At 45.1% G+C, this 26,077-nt stretch overlaps 1 protein-coding gene across 1 annotated transcript in view; it reads left to right on the top strand.

The window, feature by feature from the left end:
* The window catches only part of ACAT1 (acetyl-CoA acetyltransferase 1), a 28,963-nt gene that overhangs the window by 1,433 nt on the left and 1,453 nt on the right, over positions 1-26,077 (top strand). The window contains exons 2-10 of the mRNA XM_075592361.1: positions 9,357-9,404; positions 9,985-10,102; positions 13,059-13,154; positions 13,841-13,941; positions 15,500-15,643; positions 16,096-16,246; positions 22,277-22,372; positions 23,636-23,749; positions 25,136-25,200. Of these exons, the coding sequence (XP_075448476.1) occupies positions 9,357-9,404; positions 9,985-10,102; positions 13,059-13,154; positions 13,841-13,941; positions 15,500-15,643; positions 16,096-16,246; positions 22,277-22,372; positions 23,636-23,749; positions 25,136-25,200 (933 nt within the window). The remainder of the gene's footprint in view (positions 1-9,356; positions 9,405-9,984; positions 10,103-13,058; positions 13,155-13,840; positions 13,942-15,499; positions 15,644-16,095; positions 16,247-22,276; positions 22,373-23,635; positions 23,750-25,135; positions 25,201-26,077) is intronic.

The following is a 26,077-nucleotide window of genomic DNA, read 5'->3' as shown; positions in this document are numbered from 1 at the left end:
GAAAAACATATCTCTTTATTCTCTTCCTGGTAATATGTTCCTCTCATTAAGAGTTCTCCTTGGCTCCCTTCCTAAATATCCCAGTTGTTGACCAGAATCTATCTATCTCCTGTCTATCTATCTCATCGCCTTTCAATTTCACAGTGGTAATCTGCAGATCATCTGTCTGTCTCTGATAACACATCTGTGGTGCTCTGGGGCAGTGGATATTCAAAGTTGAGTGCAAATAGCCGCACGGCTATTCGCACTCAGTAGGAAATAAAATGGAAAAAAAAAATAAACGTCCCAGCTAGGAATCGAACCCTGGTCCACTCTGTTAATGCCTGGAGCATTACCATTGAGCCATAAGACTTTCTGATGCTTTTGTAGTGAATAAAGGCATAGAAGCCGATTGACTTTACAGTGTTCATAGCCGCACGGCTATTCGCACTCAGTAGGAAAAAAAAGACAGAACACTCCCCTATTGACATTCTATATCCCCTGCATCTGTAATCAGCGCGGCTTTAGGCTGAGTCCCCAGTCAGCACTGTGGCACGCGCCCGGCGGGGGGGCGGCGCATGCACAGCGCTAGACCGCGATCTGCGGTCTGAGGGGAGAGAGAACGTTTGCGACGGGAGGGGGCTTGGCGGTAGGTTTGCGGGGGCGTGGCCATGACGTCCCGCGGCTGGTTCGCCCTCATTGGCTGAACCGCCGGCGGGGGCGTGGCCACGCCTCCGTCGCAAATGCCAAACTCCCCTGCCTGCCTGAAAACCTGTCGCGCACCGCTGGGGAAATGTGCGCGACAAGGTAGGGACTGGGACCGGAGGAACTGGGTGGGCGGGGCTTGATCGCACAGACGTGCGCTGTAGTAGTTAGTGGGACTGCAGCCTTAGGAGCCGCTTCCGCATGCGTGTGGAAATGCAGGCTACAGGCAAGTTTTAATATACGCGCTGAGGGGAGCGGAGGAGCGGTCACGTGACAGCAAACATCCAATGGGGATGAGGACTAGCCCTGCCTCCCGCCACACCTTTGCACCGCCCCCAAAGCGCGCTCACTGCCTCACCTGTCAGGCCACAAAAAAGCACCAGCTTCTGCAGGCGCGGCAGAGCGGAGACCTGAGGGGCATCCCCGCTCCCATCTCCTGCCCTGCAGCCTTACACAGGGGGAAGCGGGGACCTGAGGGGCATCCCCGCTCCCATTTCCTGCCCCGCAGCCTTACACAGGGGGAAGCGGGGACCTGAGGGGCATCCCCGCTCCCATCTCCTGCCCCGCGGCCTTACACAGGGGGAAGCGGGGACCTGAGGGGCATCCCCGCTCCTATCTCCCGCCATGCGGGCTGTCACGGGGGGAACACCCCCGCTACCACCTCCATAACGGGGGCAGGGGGGAAGGCACAAATAATACTTACTGTGTCCGTGTCGTCCATGGAAAAAGAATGGCCGCTCGTTGGGGGCGGGCTCATATAGAGCCTGTACGCGCGCCCACAAAGCCTGAGAGCGCACGCCAATCAGCTGGCAGGTAGGGGGAGTTTTTTTTTCCCAGCCAGCGCGAGCAGGAAAATTAAAAAAAAAAAAACACGTGTGCTGCTTGGGCCAATAGTTGCTCACCCAGAGGGTAAATCCACTCGTCCCGGCCGTGTAAATGTATAAATTGTTATATATATATATATATATATATATCTCTGTCTCTCTCACTAGCAATGTGTAATAATATAAAAAATATCTGCATTAAAATACATATAAAAATAATAACCCAAACACCCCCCAAAATCAGACTTGCCAGCAGGAGGGGGGGGGTCCGCGTGAGGGTGCTTGCGGGTGGTGGCGGTGGTACTGGGGGTGGGGGAACAATGCTGCGGCGGTACGGGGGTTTCCCGCGGCTGCGTGGGTTGTCTAGCGGCTGCGGTGGGTGGCGTGACAGCCCTGTCATGCGGGGGGGGGGGGAGGGGTGGCGGTGCAGCGGGGGGCCCGGCGGCTGGTCACAGCAGTTGCCGCCAGCCCCACTGCAGGCATCACGCCACTGCTCACGCGTGCACCAGTGTGCTGCGGGGGTGGGGCCGATGCTGGCCCGATGGGGGGGGGTCACAGCAGTTGACACCGGCCATGAAGCACCTGTCTCGCGATGCAGCTCCCACGCGAAACGTGGCTCCCTCTGATGCCGGCGTGCCGGAAGCTTAACCCAGACTACTTCCGGCGCTACCACAGGGAGACACCGCAATTTTTTTGCAGCAATTTCTTATTTTTTTTAATTAAAAGGCGCCTGGCCGCGCGGGGGGCTCGGGCGGCCGGGTCCCCCTGACCCACGGGGGAAAGGAACGCCAGTACCCTTTCTCCCCCGCTGTTAGCGGCCCTGATTAAGATCAATCGTGTACAGCACATGTATCGTAACCCAGTTTATAATTGGTATATATTATTATGCATAAGGCCGCGTCCATGTTTAGTGCTTGCGGGCGGAGGCGCGCTTCCGCTCGGCACTGAGCCCCTACAGCCGCAATGAGAGCAGCTTTAGTAGGGGCTCGCCTACGCTTCCGCGTGCTTGCGGAAGCGTAGGTCTTAGGGAAATTTAAAATTTCCCCGCTTGCCGGCGCGCAGGGCCGGTCACGTGAGCGGTTCGCCGAATGAGGGCGAACCAGCTCCGTGACGTCACTGGCCCGCCCGCCGAAACGCCCCTGACGCGCCCCGGAAGGCGCACTGTCTAAGGCCAGGGAAAGCACCCGCACGCCAGCAGGAACCCTAGCCGAGGCCTTATGTGTCTGGCCAGGGTGAGCATCGGGGCTTGAGACGCTTGCAGAGCAAGCAAAATTGAATTTGCCGCCTCCAAGCGCGTCATGTAAGCGGTTCACCTAATGAGGGCGAACCAGCTCAGTGCCGTTGTTGACTCCTATGCCATTGTAATTTTTAAAAATGTATTTTAAATGTACTGATCATTTAGAAAGTTGCATCCACTTCCTCTCTTGAACCCGGCTCTGACACCTTTTTTGAGCTCTTCCCGTTGGCGACAAAGTATCACAAATAGATCTGTTGCTGTGTTCCATACAGCAGACAGTCTTACTCTGAAAGCTTTAACAATAATGTGTTACACTTAGTGATATCATGTTGCATATCAGCTGCATTTCACAGACTGCAGCATTATGCTAGGCACACAATCAGGAATTTTACAGATTTATAACGAGCACCGAACGATTTCCAGCTTGGGTAAGAATGTAGACTTATACATTGCCACATGCTTTACATATACAAATAAGAAAAAGTGGGAAAGTAGTACTATTGCTTTAAAGGTAGATAATGAAACCTTAGTGTAATGACATGATTTACCCATGTGGCTGGAACTGAACCACCAAGCAAATATGTGTAACTTTGACACTTTTTTTTACAAATATACATTACCACTAAAGGTGTATAGAACTTTGGTGCCCCCAAAGTGACTTTTGCTATGTAAATACAGGTCTGTTCCCTTGTAAGCAGCCCCTGAGATGGCATGCCACAATATCTAAATGTTAGGTAGAGGATATCTGGGGCGCTCCCTGAATGATCAAACGTCGATATCAGAAGTGGCGTGTATACATATAACATTTCTAAACACAAAATACTAGCCATGGATATTCTGCAGCTCAACCCGAAGGGAATCCTCATCTAGATCACTGGTAAATATAAAGTTAAATATCTAAAAATAGATTGGTACACCTCCATAGGACACCGGTTCTGATCCTGATTAAAAAGAAAGGGATCACACATTTACTGCGTTCTAAGTGTAGTCATGAGTTAAGACGAGTGCTGTCATAACACATGGACTGTGCTTGTGTAACTAGACCGCTATTCCGTACTTTTCCACATCACACTGGCACTGCTTTCTGCCCTTGCCATCAGTGCCAAGAAACTGCTGTGCTTGGTAAGAGGCAAGTCTTCCCTTGCAATCATTGCTGCTAGTTTCTCCTAAACATCCCTCTTTACCACTTGTTTGACTGTGAAAGAAAACAAGCACACCTGAGTTAGGCTTGCCAGGTACGGTACTGCAGGGGGGCGCAAACTTTTTTCCCTGCGCCCCCCCCTGCCGGCTGTCCCCTCACTCCCGCGCCCCCCCCCCCAACCCCAACTTACCCGCGCTCCGGCATAATGTGGCAACGTGATGTCACATGACCTCGCGGCGTCATTTTGACGCCGCGTTGCCATGGCGACGCAGCGAGGAAGCCGCCGGAGCCACGGTAAGTAAGGTTTACAGAGGCCCTGCAGCTCCCCCGGCACTTAATTTAAGTGACTCGGGAAGCGCGCGGGGCCTCTGTAAACCGCGCGCCCCCCCGCCGGCAGTCTCGCGCCCCCCCGCCGGCAGTCTCGCGCCCCCCCTGGGGGTCGCGCCCCACAGTTTGCGCACCGCTGCGGTACTGTATATGCAAAATGGGTTAAACACGAGCATGTGCCAAGGACTTGAGTAGGAGGCAGCATTGGCAAAAGTCTAAGTGAACACATGGACCTGCACGCTTAAACGCTTTCCAAGTCAGAGGTTGCAGCATGTTTGTTAAAGATTTGTCCTCATTGATAACAGACCTAATGTGGTGATTTGTTAGTTTAACAAATTTGGAAAGTAAAAAGGTTGCTGTCGTTTCTATACAATGTCCTTCAGCTGTCTTTTGTGGGACTAAAACCTTAGCAAACTTTCTCTATTCTTCTTTCGACGAGTCACTATTTCATTTGTGCAAATTTTAGACCTGAATTGTTGGAATTTGCCAGAAACCCCATTTTAGATGCATCACAGATTACCTGTTTTGTAAAGCATACATTGTGGGTGCTATATAAATAAAGCTATACATGCCTACTACACTACCTTTCTCTGTTTGCTTTTCACAGGGTGGAACAAATGCACACAGGCTCCAGGGGTAAACGGGGGGGGGAGGTATTAACTGGATCACCATCCCAAATTAGAATTGTCTAGAGTAGATTGCTGATGGCAAAAACCCCCCAAAAAACAGCATAAATAGTGTGTGTCTATCTAAACATAAAAAAAAACAGGAGTGAATTGCTGTCATGCGCTCTGGCTTGCGCCGAATGATGAACACACTTAATGAGTGTGAGTGGGCTGAAGGTAAGGCATATGGAGCATCATGGGACCACTAGGGAGGTCGTGGCTCAGGGGCAAAGAAAGCAATCTTACCCCTGTCAGCTCATCCGTCCTGGGTCTTGTAGCTCCTCGGTAGCCCGTCCCGCAGCGTGCATCCGGCAAGGTGAGTGTGAGGAAATGAAGAGGAAAGATCCGGTGCGACAGCAAACAGCCAAATGACGTCAGATCCACAGTTGAATGCAGTAGCTTTATTGGTATGGACACACACAGGTACAAACAGCAGGCTGCAGCACAGCCTCCTCTACGCGTTTCACACTCTGCTGGCGCTTCGAAGCCAGCTTAGTCTCTGGCATGTTCAAAAAGGCACTAAAGTATTGATTGAGAGAGAAGTCATAGCCCAGGCTCAAGTAGTCTCTTTTGGCTCTTGGCTAAGGACCAGGTTACCCTGAAGCCCCCATCCACCCATAGACTAAAATTCTCTTAGACTATGGGATTTATTTTTTTTACATTCATATGCCGCCTTACCTCTAGACCCTCTTGCATGTTTCCCATATTGGGTAATCCTCAATTTCTGCCAGGTATGACCCACTCCGACTTTGTTGGAAAGAGAAGAGGAGGTTAACCAGGATTAGTGATTTTCTTCAAATGGGTACCTTTTAGATCATTCAACCTCTGGGTCAAGTATGGTATCCCCTCCTGAATATTTCCGCTATAACCAAATTAGCCACTTTGTCTGCACCCTGACAGTGTCTTTTCCTCCACAAACACCTACTTTTGAAGAAATATCAGTCCTCCCACCTTAGCCCATGTCTGATATCCGTGTTTTATAAAAACTTTATACCCAACCGAATGGATGATGAGTTCACATTTATGAGACGGTGGGAGTCAGACATAGGGGAAACATGAAAGATGGATGAAATATGGGTAGCTGTAGCCAAAGGTTCTATTAATACGCTCAAAGGAAAAGTGGGGTACAAGGTTCTGTACAGATTTTACCAATACCCATCTAGACTCCATAAGATCTACCTCTCCCCTTTGCTTCAGAGGTTGCAGATGGGTGTCATTGTTTCACATTTGGTGGTCCTGCCCTCAGCTACGGTTTGAAGGGTAATGCTGCACTCCAAAGAGAAAAATAGATATAAATACCGGTGCTCCTGGTTCAGGAATCTCTGCTAGGCTCTACCAATATCCTGTATGAACAGAAAAAACTTGGGCACTGCGGATTTCTGCATAGAAAATTTATTTAGCCAATATTTGACGTTTCGGCCTCAAGGGCCTTTCTCAAAAGCAAATGCCATTTGCTTTTGAGAAAGGCCCTTGAGGCTGAAACGTCAACTATTGGCTAAATAAATTTTCTATGCAGAAATCCGCTGTGCCCAGGTTTCTTCCTTTCATACCTGCCCTCAGTTAGCCAGTATATGACGAGAAATCAACCAATTAATTCCACTCTAGGAACTAACATACAATTGTCCCCTTGGGAAGCGTTATTCTATTGCACAGTACAAGATGTCTAGGCCACAACAAAAACCTGATGGCACATATGTTAGCGACTACTAGATGCTGCATTGTGGCCATATGGAACCTCCAACCCTGCCCCAAAAATATGATGGATAATGTCCATGGAAAACTAACCAGCTTCCTGAACGATAGATTGGAAAACTTCAGTAAGACCCGGGATCCCCGGCTGGAGAGAATAGATTCAAAGACAGCAGACGACAATCTACTGAAAAAAGTACACCATTTAGGAGGACATGGAATCCAGGATATTTATTTATAAAATGTTTTACCAGGAAGTAATACATTGAGTTACTTGGAACCGAGAGGTTTGTCCTGGGAATAGAGTTAAGATGACAAATAATACATGGTTACATAAGTGAACAGGGTTATACATTCTATAAAAGACATAGCATGCACAGTTAAAGATATGTTATAGATGTAACAGTTACAGACCAGATTAAAATGTGAGACAGGTTTTGAAAGAACTTAAACTGGTGGAGGATGTGAGAGTCTCTGGTAAATTGTTACAGTTTTGGGGTGCACGGTAAGAGGAGGAGGAGCGGCCGGATACTTTGCTGAACCTTGGGACCATGAACAGTCTTTTGGTTTCAGATCTCAGATGATAAGTACTGTATGTGGTAGGGGTGAGGCGCTTGTTCAGATAGGTAGCTTGCTCAGAAAGTATTTGAAGGCAAGACAGGAAAGGTGAGCTTTGCGCCTAGACTCTAGTGATGACCAATCTAGTTCTTTGAGCATTTCGCAGTGATGTGTATTGTAGTTGCATTGGAGAACAAAACGGCATATTGAATTGTAGAGGGTGTCAAGTTTGCTAAGGTGGGTTTGAGGTGCCGAGCTGTATACTATGTCCCCACAGTCGATAATTGGCATTAGCATCTGCTGTGCGATATGCTTTCTGACCAGCAGACTTGGGGAGGATTTGTTCCTGTAAAGTACACCTAGTTTGGCATAGGTTTTGGATGTCCGGGTATCAATGTGCATCCCGAATGTTAAATGTGAGTCAAACCATATGCCCAAGTATTTGAAACTAGTAACAGGAGTTAGGGTGGTGTTAGCGTTGGTTCTGATCTGGAGCTCAGTCATTGGAAGCTTTAGAAATGTAGCCTTGGTCCCAATTACCATTGTTACAAGCTCGGAGATGCTATGCCTGTGTGCATAGAAGATTATGTCATCTGCATACATGTGTATTGAGGCTCCCTTACAAGCTGTAGGAAGATCATTGATGAACACTGAAGAGTGGGGGCCCCAGGACAGAGCCTTGCGGGACAACACAGGGGATATCCTAGGGGTTGGAGTTGGAGCCTGAGAGACATATGTTGGGATCTACCTGATGGGTAGGAATGAAACCAGTTTAAAACATGCTTCCCTATTCCAGGGCACTGGTGTTTGTTAAGCAAGATAACATGATCAACAGTATCAACCCCCTTTGCAAAATCTAGGAATATTGCAATGGTCCTTTATTAAACTAATCGTGTCGATTGGAGCATTGATACAATAGAGACACTAGCACATGGAAAATCCTATTGGCACTATTGCAGATTAATGAATTGTGCTCAAAAGCTTTGTGTTTTTTTTTTTTTTTTAATGGGAATTATTCGCTTCTGAATTTAGGAATGTAAACAAAAGTGCAGGGGTGAAACTCATACGCATAGGAACCTCTAGGACTGGATCCCATATTGATTTGAAGTGTGGATCGCTTCATTCTTGACAACGTCTACCCTTTAGTGCTGCTTTAATACCACAAATCTCTACTAAAGTCTGCTTTATTTTCTCTTTGTTGCTTTTAAGATCATTTCTAATTTTTTTTTTTTTTAATTTTTTATCTGATGGTAAAATGTTACCACAGATTCCCCAGCTTCAGGGAGATGTAGCTGGTAATATAGAAATGGCACATGACTATGACCTGTCCCTCAACATGCAGCTCTAAGATCGAACGCCATTACTTTTAAGTGTGTGTGTGTGTGTGTGTTACAACTGGCTATAGTTATCAGGTCCTTTCTGTTTAAAAGACTAGATATAACATTGTGCTTTTCAGAATTCACTTCAGGCTGCTCTCTTCTGCAATCTGTGTATTCTGTCATTACCAAAGGCTTGCCCAGTATTTCTGAGAACTGTTTATATGTAAATAAATACAGATGTAGCTGGCTTGGATGTGTTGTGATACGGTATTCTGTATTTGCATTGCTGTTGACGCCTACGGAAACATTGATATTCTGCATTACTTACTTTTTGCCTCTTCACCCACGGATGGGTAAAAGCGACTTCCACGGAAAACGGCACTTTCAAAAGATCCATGGAAGTTGTTTAGCTGGATATACCCAAGGGGACACTAGGCCCAAGGGTCGACTGAGCCCATTTTGTTAGAAACGAAGGGCGCCACGTGAAGGCAGGGTTGTCAATTGATAATGAGGCTCTATATTTGCATCAATTATCCTTGCCCCCCATTCTGCATTACACTGGGATATGTTGTGTTCTCTACGTGAACAGTGTCCCACTCTACTGTATCTGTACAGTGATCCCCCAACTCCAGTACTCAAGTACCACTAGCAGTGCAGGTTAAGGATGCCCCTGCTTGATCACAGGTGGTTCAGTCAAAATGATTGGGTCACCTGTGCTAATGAGTATAGCCTTAAAAACCTGCGCTTTTAGTGGTCCTTGAGGACTGGAGTTGGGAACCACTGCTCTAAAGCAATATTAACACTGAAGTGGTCCGTGGTATGCAAACGTTTGAGAACCCCTTCTTGTATTGTGTTTGAAATGATATCCAAGTTTTGCTAAAAGGACTCCTATAACTTTTGTCTTATTTACAGGCATTCAAATATACACGCAGAGGTTATGCATCGCAACCCACTTTAAACGTAAGTATTCTGAAACAAGTATACTTTGAAAACCAGGTGATCGTTCTGTCAAAGCGAATGACCGACATGGATTTTTTTTTTATTTCTAAGAGTTCAGTAGTGACCATGTCGTGCTTTGTGGTGAGTTTAAAAAAGCAAAGCTCATGTCCTCATTGCTAGAGCTGGGCAGGGTTCTTATTAATCACTCCGACATTATTTATATTTAAGGTGCCTGTCGGGTTTTTTTTTTGATGGTTTATCCTCTTCCCAAATATCACCAGCTTTATATTGTCAAAGATCCTTCTGTTGTGAATGAATGAGTTCAGTGTATTAGGCATGGTAATAACTTAATCAGAGGTGCAATCCTGTCTCAAAGTAGTCCTCTTTATCAAAAATATTTTATGTACAAAAATCCCAGATTGAAATAAAATATTGCTGCTGCGCTATTTTGGGTTACAGACATAAAAGAATGTAAGCACGATTTTAAAGTTTGTGTGTTCATGCTCAAAATTCAGATTAAAAAAAAAAAAGTTATTTTGTTAGGTGACATGTTTGGATAGAGACACTGCTAATACTTTTGCTGCTTTTTTCTTCTGACCAGGAAGTGGTGATAGTGAGCGCAGTAAGGACACCGATTGGATCATTTCAGGGGACTCTGTCATCACTGCCAGCAACTAAACTTGGTTCCATTGCAATTAAAGCAGCCGTTGAGAGAGCAGGTACAGACAATAATTGGCCACATATACCAGGACTGAAGGACTTAGACATGTACACTGAGAGAAAGCGGAAGGAGGAGACATATGAAAGTCACTTTTTAATTGATTGAGAAAATCTCTATAAGGTGCCGAATAGAAGTGTTTTTAATAGAAAAGGGAATACTACTTCAAGAGGTTATTCTTTAAAGTGGGAGACTTAAAAATACATTGAATATATGTACCGGTATCTAAACTAACAAAAACAAGGATTTAATTCATTCAACGTCCCCTTTTTAATTCATTAAGACAATGGAAAGACTTGGTGGGCCAAGTGATCTTTGCCGTCCATTTCTGTTTAGTAGAACAAAATAGTACATTTTTCATTAAAACCGTAGCCCACAAATTATTTTCTTGCGTGACAGTGTAATACTGTAAGATCCCAACAATATGGTTACTTTGGGTTCACGGTTTTTCCGATGTTCGCATATGCTGTTGACTATGGTGATAACGTTGAGAACACAAATGGTAAAACCATGTCTGCACTAAAGAGCAAGTGGAGTAAAAAAATATATATACATTTAGGGCACTGGTTTTTCTCTGGCAGTAATGAGCTGCTTTGTTTTAAATTGAGAATTTTCCACTAAATGCTTTTTGTTGCATAACTCATCTGACCTGGTGGGTGGGGGGGGGGGGTCTTTCCAAAAACGTTGGTTTCACCTTTGGGATCCACATGTTTTAGTAAATATTTCATTAACATTAAGAACCATACTTACTATGCAGTGGTTCTATAACAGCGGTGAGCAAACTTTTTATGCCGAGCCCCCCTTTTTATCCATGAAATTTCTCGGGGCCCCCCCTGCCTGATGTAATCAAAATCACATAAAAAAAACCTTTATTAAACGGTATACAATGTAAATACAAATATGTCTAAGGCCGCGCATATAGTGCCCGCGACGGCGACGCTAGCGAAAGTTGTATTTCGCTTTGCAGCGGCGGCGCGGGCGACCAGGTTATTGATTGGTTCAGGGGCTGTCACATGAGGCGACAGCCCCTGAAAAATCAAATATTGGCGGCTTAAAAAAATCGCGTCGCCCCGTCACGTTTACTATAAGCGCACGCGGCGACAATGCATTTGTTTTCGGGCGACGTCGCGTCGCCGGCACTATAAGCGCAGCCTAAATACTTCAACAGCTCGCTCTTGCAAAATTAGGCTGCGTCCACGCTGCCGCGGAGAGCGGTCACATCACCAACTCTCCAAGCATGAGCACAGGGTGTCCCGCATAATTTTGCAAGCTCGAGCGGGGAAGTGTTTACACTTTTTTAAATTATTTCTGTACATTCATGGTGTGATTGATATAGTGGCAGCCGACCCTTTCACCTGCAGAGGATCGCAGCGAAGCAGGTTGCCAGCGGAGGAGAGCAGGAACACAGCGCTATTGTAGGGCAGACACAGAAGGAGGGGTGTTTGACATCACAGCGCTGGGGCGTGCTCCTCCCCCGTACCTCTGAATCACGTGGCCGCCACCTACACTATTCTGTTTGGCCGCCCGCGCACATCTTTTTTTGCCTGCGCACCCAGGTTTTGCCGCAAGACCCCTGCCTAAATAATCTTGCGCCCGGGCGCCCCCCCGTCAGTGTGTGCACCGCTGCATTCAATCACAACACCCACACACACACACACACACAATCACAACCAACACTCAATCACAACACACACACAGACAGACAACCAACCAACAGGCACAGCACACACACACACACACACACACAACACCCACTCAATCACAACCAACACAGCACCCACTCAATCACAACCAACACAGCACACACTCAATCACAACCAACACAGCACACACTCAATCACAACACACACACAGTCACAACACACACAACCAACACTCACATAATCACAACCAAAACACACAACACTCAATCACAACACACACAGACAGACAGACAGACAACCAACAGGCACAGCACACACAATCACAACACACACAGACACAACACACACTCAATCACAACCAATACACACTGCAATATACATATACACACACACACACACACACACACACACACACACACACACACACACACACACACATACACATACACACACACATACACATACACATACACATACATATACATATACACATATACACACACACACACCTGGTGTGGGAGGGGAGGTTTTTACCTAAGCCTGCTCAGGTCCCCCTATGTGCTACTGAAAACGGGCAGGTAACAGACAGGAGGAGGAGGAGGGCTTGTCTGTGTGCAGGGAAGGCCCCGCCCCGCCGCCTCTGCAGGCAGACACAGCAGAGAACTGGAAGCAGCCTCAGCACGGAGCTTCTGGCCGCTCGTGCACAGCTCTGCCCACCCCCCAGGTTTCCCCGCACGCAGCTTGCGCACCCCCTACATAATCTTGCGCCCCCCAGTTTGCTCACCACTGCTCTAAAAGACCTCCTCCATGCCAGAAGACACCTTACAGTACATTTAACTTGACCATAAAGGGTCCTATTTATTAAGCCATGCTGGAAGGTGTCCTATGGAGTAATACTGCTTATTAAATGTGGCCCTAAATGTTAGAATTATGTGACCCGTACTCATTTGCTCAATGAAAAATGTGCTAGTGGAATCAAACACATTTGCTGAACCAGTGGTCAAGCTCAAGGATTTATTCCCCCCCCCCCCCCCCAAAAGTGATTAGGTAGGTGATCATGCGGCTAAAACGGTTGGACTCACAATTTTAGTATCTACCAAAGTTTGGATTACTGTAAGATGACTTTGCTGTTGCTGATCTATTTAGTGCTTTTAATGACGTAAAGCCTTATTTTATGTAGTCCGACGCGACCTTTCATGCCGGTTTCGCGTGAAAATGTAAGTCCATGTGGGTTTTCAGCTGAAAACTAATGTCCCCCTCGGACTATACAGAACAACTATTATAGATCTTACTTGATCTCTCCTTTTTGTACAGGTATATCTGCAGAAGAAGTGAAGGAGGTGTACATGGGCAATGTCCTGCAAGCTAGTGAAGGGCAAGCACCCTCAAGACAGGCGGTCCTCGGTGCAGGTACTTGGTATTTGAGTGGTACTTTGTAGGTATTGTGGCAGAGCTTTGGTTAGAAATGATTTAGATATACACCATGATGTGATCATAGAAGAAACTTTGTAAAGAGTAACGGTCCGTTCACAATTTTTTTTCTTAATGTGTGTATACTGGGTTTTCCAGTAGTTTAACACACTGGAAATCTTTGCATTTGTCGCAGTCATTCCAAGAGTCTGAAAATGTGCACATTGAAGCCGGGGCATGGAGAAATAATGGGATTTAGCCATTGTTGCACAGTATTGGTTTTAGGTTCACAGGACAATGCATCACATTCTACAGGGCAGACTAGTAATGTCTGAATAGGTTAATAAAGTTACATTTATTGCACTGACCTCTGAATAAACTTGTATTTAAGACTCTGAAATGTAGTATTCGTACCAACTCTGTGATCTTTGCAAAGTCCTTTTATCTTCCTGTCTCAGGTAAAATGATATTTGAAGCTGCCCGTGGCTGGTGTTCATGGTGCGTGCTTTGTACTATTTCGTACAATACAGTGGCTACGTCATTATTAATGAACATATTAATGTGGAATTGTATGTTTATTTTCACAGACTACCATGAAGTAGCTAAAGTTACAAGACTAGTTATGTGTCTTATTGTCAGAATGATGTCCCCTGCTTACAGTTTTTTTTTTTAATGATTTATCTTAGGTCTGTCTATCTCTACCCCTACCACCACAATCAACAAAGTCTGTGCTTCGGGAATGAAGGCAATCATGCTGGCAGCACAGAGTCTCATGTGTGGACATCAGGTGAGAAACGTATTCTCTGCTCACTCTTTGTCTTCTTAAAACTTGACTTGATTAAGAATAACCAAGACGCTCTGAACATTGATACAACAAAGTAAACGGCGCTTGTGCATTAAACGCTTCATGTTTTTTTTTCGCCGCCACTTTGAGTTCCAGCTCCCAAGAGCTAACATTCAAATGTATTGCACATGGGGGAAATAAAAGGACTTTCCCAAAGGCTTATGGATTAGCGCCATGGTATTCATGCTGGATTCTACCACATGGACAAGTATGTAAATCCCAGTCAGTCCAAGAGTACTCAATCCACAGGAATCCTTTAAATCTTTTTTTATTTAAAGGACGGATTCACGTTTGCAATACATTTGTAAGCCCATAGACCACTTCTTTTCCCAATCTGCACCTTTATACATACAGTATGTATTACTCTTATTATCCCATAATATGAAACCATTCTATTCCTTAATGGTGACATGGTCAATAATGAATGTACTTGGTATAATCTTAATTTACGTTGAAGGAATCAACCTATTCCTTCCCATCTGTGTCTGTAATGAATTGTCTCTCACGACACCCTCAAATGAAAGTAGCGATTGGTAACTGTTTGCACGCCCTCTCCTTAGAATCCAGGGTGCTGTCACATTTTAAAGCAGCAGTTTAAATTGTATTTTTTTTCCCCCCGTTGTACATCAATACAATCCACACAATAATTAGCTAAATTGCCGATCGATCGAGATTTGGCTCGGGGGTTCACTAAATGGCTGTCAGTGCAGCAGAAGAGGACCAAAGATGCAAAGTTCTGTGGGGAAGATCATGTGACCAGGCAGTCACTAGATACAATTGGCGCACTGCTATAGAGAGAGCAGGGCTCAAAAAGGGGTGTGCCAGAGCCTGTTTCAGAAGAGAAAGGGGATGTGACTTTGTAAATGGTTGCTATAGAATAAAAAAATGCTCGTTACATTATAATACATTAAAAATGTCATTCAGAATGTTGTTTTTTTTTTTTTTATTCTACAAGTATTTTCTCATAGTACAGAACTGATTTTATAATAAAAAACACACGTAGGATATTGCTTGGTCTGCAGCTTTAAAATTAAATGTTTTCAATATGGTTATGTATTACTTTTCAATGTGTCTTGTGTTTTTTTATTTCTCTGTGGCATTGAAGAGGCTAAAAATTGTTCACTCTATAATGGGAGAATGTTTTAAGATAATCTACTTGACTCATCAAGAGGTTGTTTCACGCACTGTATATTTATTGCATGGGATTAAATTTAAACGTATGTGAAAACATGCACAGAACTGCAGTGTCGTTTAGTTAAAGAAATACTGTATACATGTAAAACATGGTTTGCAATGCCACAGCTACTAATCAAACACAGTTACGAGACAACCCTATACAAAATCTGGATAAGATGGTACATACGAGTCCAGAAATCACTTTCCAGGAAACCCTAGATAGGGCTGGTACACAGAGACTGATTAATATCACATGTATATTCCAGTAGTTTGCCAAGTTCCTATATATTTGTTGATTCTATTGCATACATTGTTCTTTGAACAGCAAGTGATGGTCGCTGGAGGAATGGAAAGCATGTCAAATGTACCCTACTGTATGAGCAGAGGGGCAACGCCATATGGAGGAATGAAACTGGAAGATTTAATTGTAAAAGACGCCTTGACGGATGTCTACAACAAATTCCACATGGTAGGTAGGCTGTTCTAATTAAACAGTGGGAATAACTGTTATGCAATTCATGAGGTGTTGTAAGTAGTACTACAAGAGTTTCCTTACCACGAGCTGTAGAAGTTATTAATACAGAACCTGTGCTATGGGCTTACATGCAGGAAGTCTGTCCCTGTACGAGCATGTAGTCTAGCTAAATAAACTATCCGCATTCACTGCCCTCTCTGTAGGCTTTTTTAAATTATTATTATTATTATTATTATTATTATTATTCTCTTTCTGCCTCTGGGTCACAGAGCACTATTGTCATCTCTAGCATTTACACTTCTGAATAGTAAACTGTTCTTGTACATTTTTCTCTTGTGCCAGAGCAGGGTATCCCAACTACAAGCTGCAGGTATTTATAAGACTTAATCGCTTATTTTGGCACTTCACATAAAAAAAAAATCTGTTTTCTTGGTATTTCTTTGCAGGGGAATTGTGCAGAAAACACCGCCAAGAAATTTAACATTGCACGGGAGGAACAAGATATCTATGCCATCGGTTCCTACACAAAAAGCAAAGCCGCCTGGGATTCGGGTTTATTAGCAAATGAAATTGTCCCTGTTATAATTTCACAAAAAGGTAGTTGTATAATGGGGGTAAGACTGTGCTACTATATATGATTCAGTATCTCTGCAACTCTGCCTAAATGTATTCACATTACTGCTGTTGAGTTGACACTCCAGGAAATGTCATTTCTTATTATTAATCTGTAACGGGTATTCCTTCTACCCCAAGCACAGATATAGTGTGTGTGTGGGTGGGTGGAAACCTATGTGTTACCAGGTGTGGTGCATATACCTGTAGGTTCACAAGAGGCCTGAGCCTCCGCTTGTTGGGAACCTGGGGTGAGTCCTTTGGCTCGATCTGGTTTGCGGCGCCTCCACCTGTGTAGGGTTCTAGGAATGTAGAAGGTTACCTACACAGGACCCACATATACAATAAGTACATACACGGAGATGTATATAACCAGTATATATATAGATATAGATATAGATAGAGAGACCTTCCTTGGGTGATCGAAACATTGGAGGTGGTGCCATGTTACTCTGAATACAGCTTCATTGGAACTACTGGACTGTGTGCTGTCTCGTTTTTTCCGGACTCCAATCTGGTAAAATCTACTTTTTACATGTGCATATGGGACAAGCATCAGCATTTTTCATTTGTTTACAGTGTGCCAACTGTGTGTGATTTTTTTCATATATGAATATACATATATATGTATGTATGAATAATCACACACTTTACACGCTTATCACACTTTTCAGTAATCACTACTGTGTACTTGTAATAATACTCCCCCTAGGGGGTAACTCCACACTATGTACCGTAGTACCAAATGTCATTCACTCCACTTGGAGTGTACCTTGCACCCACCACCGTGTATCCCCACACCGTGTCCACAGTTAACCCCTTTGTCCCGTGGTCAGCGCTGCCACTATGACAATATATGATTTGTTGGTGCACTTATAAAGGTACCTGCCGAGTGCTCCTGCACTCGGGCCTGCAAGCAACTTCAAAAAGGATCTGCCGCTTGGTGATCCTGTCTGTGATCCGGTGCTTCCTTGCACGAGGGTCCGCCAGGGGCGATCCCACCCTGGAGATAGTCTTTGTCTCTTTGGGCGTAGGCTTGAGCCCAAGCCTCTTCTCGGGGAGCGCAGCGTCCGCTGTGTCCCTATCTAACACTGGTACTAATGTGACAGGGTCCCTAACCTAGGGCCTGTCCCTGTAGCACCACAAGCTGTGAGGGGCTCAGGACCTAACTGAGGCCTAGGGGGCTGCTGGCTAATGCAGTGGGTCACAGACCCCTGCACTCACCTCATTCCCCTAGCTCTTCCTGGTCCTGACTGACTAGCGTGGTCTCCAGCGAGCGAAATGTATCTAATTCTCTGAGCAGGGGATTCGGCAACCCTATTGGCTCCCTGGCGCCACATGACCTAGCCCCTGTGCATCCTGGGGGCTGTAGTCTTCTTGAGAGCTATTCTCCCATTGGCCGCCTCGCGCGCACCTCGTCTGCGCATGCGCAAAGCTCTCACAGGTCCGCCGGCTACAGGGACTCACAGCGCATGCGCGAGCAAAGAAAAGATGGCGGCGCCCTACACGGGAGCCGCAGAGAACCGCCGAAACGCTCCCTGCACTGGCCCCCACCCTCCAGAAGTGCCGGCGGGTCTATCGAGTGACCGCCGGCAGCGGAGGAAACGAAGGGGGGGGAGGGTCGCGGGGCAGCGGGAACGCAGAGGGGACCTGGTTACAAATAGACCTGAGTATGCAGCTCTTGGAACTATGAACAATATGGGCATGGAAGAGGAGGACTTCCATTTCCTTGACCAATGTCAGGAGGTGGGTTGGAACCATGTGATCACAAGGTGACACTGCTGGAATGTCTGTGCCAGGCCTCTCGGCATTGTAAAGGTTGGCACCCTATCAGTGCGGAGGAGAATGGGTTAGGCATACTGCAGCTTACATTGCAAACACCTTCTGCATCAAATGATTTGAAGTTGAAATGCCTCTGTCTTTATAGGACAGGGCTCTTCAGCTGACGGCTTGTTGGCCAAATGCAGCCAGTGACCGGCCCTCATGTGGCCCTTGGACTCTGCTCCTACTAATTTCATACTAGTTTCTTAGGCGCAGGTTTTGACACTGCAACTCGCGTGTAAGTTTTATGTTAATGTATAGATATTCTATTTCAACATTTTGCTGGTTTCTATATAAAAAAAAAAAATTATAAAGGTTTTTAAAGCATCTAAATTTACATTACAATAAGCTTGTGGACCCTTTGGAAAACTAATTGAACCCTGTTATAGGGTAAACATTTAGGCCAATATTGACCACGTGGTGCTGTTCTATAAAACATTGTCCAGCACATTCCAATGAATGACTGAAAGGCGTCTCTTGGAATAGCCCTGCTTAGTAAATATGAACCTTAGATGATTGCTTTGCTCTGTACATATACTGCATTACAGGCACACCCCGCATTAACGTACGCAATGAGTCCAGAGCATGTATGTAAAGCGAAAATGTACTTAAAGTGAAGCACTACCTTTTTTTCCACTTATCGATGCTTCGGTACAGGTAGGGAGCCGGTATTGCTGTTCAGGACGTGCTGACAGGCGCATGCGTGTGAGCTGCCGTTTGCCTATTGGGCGAGGGGAATCGGCGCGTCACTACTACGGCGGTCTGTAGTGCAGGATAAGTGTCCGTACTCGCGAGCGTATGGAGACAGGGGTATGGTGCTATTGAAAATATGTCCTTATTCGCGAGTGTACAGGCAATGTTCCAAACTGACAAACGGGATTCATTTGATAATAAGTAGTTTATTGCAAAGTATGATCATACGCATTCAAAAGTCTATAAGTCTCTCTGTCAGGGAGTGTCCAAGCAGGCTTTTTATACATTTCTAGTTCCTTTGTTCAAAATGTGGTACTAGACAGATTATACTAACCACTCAATAATTCTTAAACCAATCATCTTACAGCTCATTAAACCTGGATAGAATTGGCCTCAAAACAGCTATGAATAGGTACCTGGTATACACTTCCACTAGGAATGTGAGCGTTACTTTAGTCAGTCGTAAATCTACTTAGAAGCGAAACCTCCCATCTACACACCACACACATATTCCTTCACACAAAATGGATACTAAAGACATAACTGACTTTACAAAATGGAAACTGAACATTGCTTTCAATCCTTCTCCAGAGACCCCCCCCCAGTCCATTTCAGTAATATATCAACAGTATCTTCATTTCAGCAATATTATTTCGTCAGTACTTAAAGTGAGTGTCCTTAAACCGGGGTATGCCTGTATATTAAGGGTTTGGCATCAGAACTGGATTCTGTAACTTGTCCCACTTCTCATTTTATACCAGGCCTGCCCAACTCGTAAAGTGAGAAGGGCCGAATTGCTCCAAGGAAAAAAAATTTGGGCCGCACGGGTTAAATCATCATCATCATCTCTCCTCCAGCACCTCTCCATCATCTTCATCCTCATCTATCTCTCATACCCCCATCTCTCCCCTTCACCCACACAATACCACCCTCCACATCAAAAACACAATACCCCCTCCACATCCCCCCAGCCCATTCCATGTCAACAGCCCCCCCCCCCAAGTCAGCATCCCATGTCAGCATCCCCCCCATGTCTCTCTTCCCTCAATATAACACTCTCTCCCCCTCCCCTAAATAACACCATCTCCCCCTCCTCTCAATGACAATCTCCCCCTCCCCTCAATATGACACACTCTCCCCCTCCACTCAATATGACACTCTCTCCCCCTCCCCTCAATATGACACACTCTCCCCCTCCCCTAAATCACACCCTCTCCCCCTCCTCTCAATATGACTCTCTCCCCCTCCCCTCAATATGACACTCTCCCCCTCCCCTCAATATGACACACTCTCCCCCTCCCCTCAATATGACACTCTTCCCCTCCCCTCAATATGGCACTCTCTCCCCCTCCCCTCAATATGACACTCTCTCTCCCTCCCCTCAATATGACACTCTCTCTCCCTCCCCTCAATATGACACTCTCTCCCTCCCCTCAATATGACACACTCCCCCTCCCTTAAATGACACGCTCTCCCCCTCCCCTCAATATGACACTCTCTCCCCCTCCCCTCAATATGACACACTCTCCCCCTCCCCTCAATATGACTCTCTCTCCCTCCCCTCAATATGACACTCTCTCCCCCTCCTCTCAATATGACACTCTCCCCCTCCCCTCAATATGACACACTCTCCCCCTCCCCTCAATATGACACACTCTCCCCCTCCCCTCAATATAACACACTCCCCCTCCCCTCAATATGACACTCTCTCTCCTCAATATGACACTCTCTCTCTCCCTCTCTTCAATATGACACTCTCCCCCTCCTCTCAATGACACTCTTTCCCCCTCTCCTCAATATTACACTCTCTCCCCCCTGCAACTCACATCATACACCCCCTGCACCTCACATCACTCCCCCCCCCTGCAAGTCACATGTCAGCAGCCCCCCCTCACATGCCAGCAGCCCACCCACCCCTCACATGCCAGCATCCCACCCACCCCTCACATGCCAGCAGCCCACCCACCCCTCACATGCCAGCAGCCCACCCCCCCTCACATGTCAGCAGCCCACCCCCCCTCACATGTCAGCAGCCCACCCCCCCTCAAATGTCAGCAGCCCACCCCCCCTCACATGTCAGCAGCCCACCCCCCCTCACATGTCAGCAGCCCACCCCCCCTCACATGTCAGCAGCCCACCCCCCCTCAAATGTCAGCAGCCCACCCCCCCTCACATGTCAGCAGCCCACCCCCCCTCTCATGTCAGCAGCCCACCCCCCCCCTCACATGTCAGCAGCCCACTCCCCCTCACGTCAGCACCCCCCCCTCACATGTCAGCAGCCCACCCCCCACCTCTGCACCAGCCCGTTTTTCTCACACACACACACACACACACACACACACACACACACACACCTACCTCTTGTAGATCAGCACATCCTCTCTCCCCGGAACTAAGCCCCGCCCCCAGCATGCTCTGACCTCCCCGGAATCCTGCATCCTCCTCATGCTGCTTCTGCCCCCGCGCACTGCAAAACGCGCGGGGGGGCGGTGGAGGAGGGGAGGGGGATGAATCGCCGCCATTTTTTTAAACTTTAAAAAATTTTTTTTTTTTTTTTTAAATGTATTTAATTAATAAACTGGCGCCCGGCCGGAGTCACCGCGGGCCACACAGAGAGGCCAGGGGGGCCGCATGCGGCCCGCGGGCCGTATGTTGTGCAGCCCTGTTTTATACTGTGTATTCTTCTTTGCTGCTTCTCATACTCGTTTTGTTTACCTTTTCCAATCAATCATATACAGAGCATATATGTGCAAACACCTGAAAGTTTTTATATCTGAGACAACCAATCAAGTAAATGAATCCTTGTGGGACATATGAAAGATGTTGACCATTGACTCTTCTCACCATTGCTTCCTCCTCCTCATGCATCATTACATGACTATATGGTTATATGTGTAGCCCTGAAGAAGGCAACATAGATTGCAAATACACTCATTTCCACTGCCTGGTACTGTAAACTTAGGCCGCGCCCATGCTAGGACACGCGTGGCCTGTGATCCACAGTGCCGGGGGGGGGGGGCGCGTGTCCATGACATCACATGAGCTGTTCGCCCTCATTGGCTGAACCGCTCACATGACCCGGCCGTCGCGAGACAAAGAAAAAAAAATGGTTTTGTGAAAAAGCAGCCGCGCTGGCGTGTGCGTGCGCTCTATGGATGCTCCCATAGTTTGGTCGCGCTAAGCATAGACGCGGCCGAAGATCAATTTAGTTGAATCGGTTACATTTGTCGCACACTGTGGATCCCTTGTTTAACAGAGAACAGATACGTGTTGCATATGTGAGTGTTATGACATTGTAACTTCAATGTGCCCTCCTTAGCGAACTATTCTTCTTGCATTTGTTGTGTTAATCAATATTCTAATTAATTGTGCAAGCTGTTCTTCAACAATCACTTGTGCCAGCGGTAACAGTGTGTACAGATAAGAGGGAAGAACTAGGCTGACTCAGATACTGTATCTCTGAGACTGATGCACGGGTCTAAGTGCTTTCATCTCTTGTAGGAAGACCTGATGTCACCGTGCAAGAAGATGAAGAGTACAAGCGGGTCGACTTCAGTAAATTTTCCAAACTTAAGACTGTTTTCCAAAAAGACAACGGTAGGTATTTTACCTGAATTGGAAATTGTTTTTACACTGTACAGTGTGTCGCTGATCTATACAATGAGATAATAGTGTACGTGTGTGGGTGTGTCATGGGCTGACTTTTAGCAGAAAAACTGCAAGGAATAAGATGCTATGGCCAAAAACCAGATGGGCCACCGTAGCTGAACCGTGACTCCAAGCTCAACAGATTTTTTTTTTTTAATTTTAACAACTCTAAATTACATTTTTAATGTATCATAATGTAACAAGCATTTTTGTTTCTATAGCAACCATTTAAAAAGTCACATCCACTGCCTCTTCTGAAACAGGCACACCCCTTTTTGAAACCTGCCCTCACTAGCAGTGCACCAATTGTATTTAGTGACTGCCTGGTCACATGATCTTCCCCACAGAACTTTTGCATCTTTGGTCCTTTTCTGCTGCACTGACGGCAATTTAATGAACCCCAGAGATGAATCTTTGCCGATCGATTGGCAACTTATCTAATTAATTATTGCGTGGATTGTATTGATGAACATATTAAAGGGAGGGGGGGGGGGGAATAAATAAAAACAGCTGTTCGGACTGCTGCTTTAAAGTTTTGCCAATATTTGTAAGGAAAAACTAAAATGGTGAAAATGTCTACATTAAATATCGCAATAGTTTTTTTTTTTTTTTTGGTGGGGGGAGGTTCCCAAAGCCTGGTGGGATCTGGTTAAGTTCAATTAGACCCCTTATTTTATACAGTACAGGGTAAAAAAAAAGTTTGCTGTTACAAAAGTCCTTACAAGTGATTAACTAATATGCTTGATAGTAGATTATAAGATTAAAGCTTTAGAATGTTCAGAAACCAAACCTTCTGATCTAAATCTTGGGAAATAATGGGCAAGCCATGTGAACCAGTAACCGCTGCGAACATTAAAATAAACATGAGTTACAATTTGAATGTAACCTTCAATAATCTTTCAAGAAAACCTGGCAATGAACGCCTCAGATTAATGGCCTGGTAAAGCCATCTTCTAGAATGATTCCTTTTAATTGTTCTGTGATTCCTGCATTTCCATTAACCTCTTTCTATTGCCTTTTGGGCAAGGAAGGACTTTTTGCCTTTCAGATTTTTTTTTGGTCCACTTATCCACAGATCCACTTATTTCAGGGTTTTGCTTGTGACACCACGTCTAATGGCAGTTTAGTGTCCGTATAAGCTTCTAGTGAACGGGTTACTGTAGAAAGGTATGGACGAGTCCTGTCCAGTCTCATTGTGCGTTTTGTTTTCAGGGACGGTGACAGCTGCCAATGCAAGCACACTGAATGACGGAGCTGCGGCTTTGGTTCTTATGACATCAGATGCAGCCAATAAGCTCAAAGTTAAACCTCTAGCAAGAATCATCGGTAAGACTTAGGAAAAGGAGTGTTCGGCGGCGTCAAAGTTCTATTTTTTCCCTTCACATATCAATCTATTCCAGTCCTTTCTTTATGATGTCCGTGTCCTAAATTCTAACTGTTCGGTGCTGAAATCACTAGACAGGATCCAGATTTCTTTAGATCTAGTTAACGAATTATTTGTATGGATATTTCTTTTCATGTAACTGCATGCACCCAGTTATGAATGTTCTCATTATTTCGTGCGCTAATATTTTTGTAAAGTTATAATTTTTCTCTTATGAATGAATGAATATATATATATATATATATATATATATATATTTTTTTTTTTCATTAGAGAAAAATTATATATATATATATATATATATATATAATATATAATATAATATAATATTTTTTTTTTTTTTGTGTGTGTATGATTTTTATAAATGTAAATTTTAATTAAACCAGTCCTGTGTGGCATCATAAAAACAATGATGGATATTTTCTTTTGGTCTTATGTATTGCATTGCTGGTTCTGATATTTACCACCAAGTGCTACTCGATAAGGTGTCTGCCTGCACGGAACGATGCTTAAGGCCTCAGTAAATGCAGTCATCTATGGCCCGTAATGAATAAGTTGTATTATTCCACAAGACACTTGCCATGCTAGAAGACACCATAGAGCCCATATGCCTGATTGGGCTGTTGAGGGCCATATTTAATTAGTCGAACATAAATGGCCTATGCTAGGTGTCTTCTGGATTACACATACTATTTTCCCCGTACTGCTTGCACAGTATGTTTGTCTTATTCTGCACAGCCAGTGCTGAATGGGACTGTGATACATTTTGGAGCGGAGACTGTAATTCTATCTGCATCCACTGTCATCTTTAACTTTTTACCAGAGGGGTGACTGTAACTGTGACAATTGTCCTTCATTTCCATAAAACTCTGGAACCGGGAACTATTCTCCTTTCTGAAGATGTAGCACTTTTTGACCTTGCTGTTAGCCTCTATTTTAAAGTACCGAAGCCTGGTCAGCACTCCTGGGTATGACAACTCTGGCAATAGACATCAATGTGTCCATTAGCTTGGAATATATCATGCACCATGGAGGGAACAAACAACTGTCTGTATAGCCAACACAAAAATCTAGTAACCTAACGTATGACAGTCACCCCCTAGGAAGTAGGAAGCTACTTACTGTACATCTCAGGTCCTGCACCAGGTGATGAAAGGTCCATGTAGGACCTGAATTGTTTATTTCTTTTCCCCTCGGCAATAAATCGTCATGAATCTATTTACCAAGATGTAAGTAGTTTACTACTTCATATTGGATGACTGTCAATCATTCCATGTTTTATTTTTAAGGAATTAAGTTCTGCTTCTTTAATTTCTGTCATTTTCCAGCATTCTCTGACGCTGCTGTCGATCCCATTGATTTTCCCATCGCGCCTGCCTATGCTATTCCTAAGGTAGGAGACCTGTTTTCTTGGTTCCACACTGGACGATCAATCTGCGTGCTCTAATTTGGGTATCATATCCTTCCTCTGACACACACTTGATATTATCTTAGGCAAATAAGATTAATCTACCTTTTTTTTTTTTTAAACTGCTTTTGAGGTTAGCCATATTTTTTTTTTTTAATATATTTTTTTTTAGGGAATGTATTTGTATTGTAGAATATAAAACTAGGGGCCTCCTTGTGCTGATCCACGCCATTCCTACTTTATTTACCTTTTTTATGTGCTGATTAAAATGAACTCAAAGATGGCTGCCTGGATCATGCAATAGGAGGCTACAATATCATACTCGGAGGACATTGTAGCTTTCTATTGGCCCATGGGAGTGAGGCTTTGGTGGCAGCCATATTGTTTCCCAAGAAGGACCAGAAACACTTGCAAATAAAAAAAGGTAAATATCTCAGGACCCGAGTGGTTCCTAGAGATACAAATGGAACAGTTTGGCTCCAGGAGTTCCCCTGGTTTTGATTCTGTATTTATATATTTTTTATAGATGTGTATTTGTTTATAGTGTGTATTTATATATTTATTTTGGGTTAGAGCGGGGGGGGGAAAGTTGCTGTTTTTAATAGGTCTGTTTTTCTTGGAGATGTCCCTGCTGAACAGAGCGTCCAAGCTGTATTCAAATATTTCATCCCAGAGGTGGCTGCATGCATGAAAGCTTTGGCAGTAGATTTGTAAAGCGCACCGAATTAACAGTCCTATGTTCATGAAAGTTGATATGCTTAGAATGAAATGAATACGTTTTCAAATTCAATATGAATCGGTAGCTTGATGTTTGGCCGGCATCGGCCTTAACATTTCTACCTGGTCTTCTAATCCGTGTTGG

The sequence above is a fragment of the Ascaphus truei genome, chromosome 3, assembly GCF_040206685.1.
Source record: "Ascaphus truei isolate aAscTru1 chromosome 3, aAscTru1.hap1, whole genome shotgun sequence".
NCBI classification, from domain to species: Eukaryota; Metazoa; Chordata; class Amphibia; order Anura; family Ascaphidae; genus Ascaphus; species Ascaphus truei.
The sequence above is the reverse complement of the archived record's forward strand: the minus strand, read 5'-3'. Positions and strand labels throughout refer to the sequence as shown.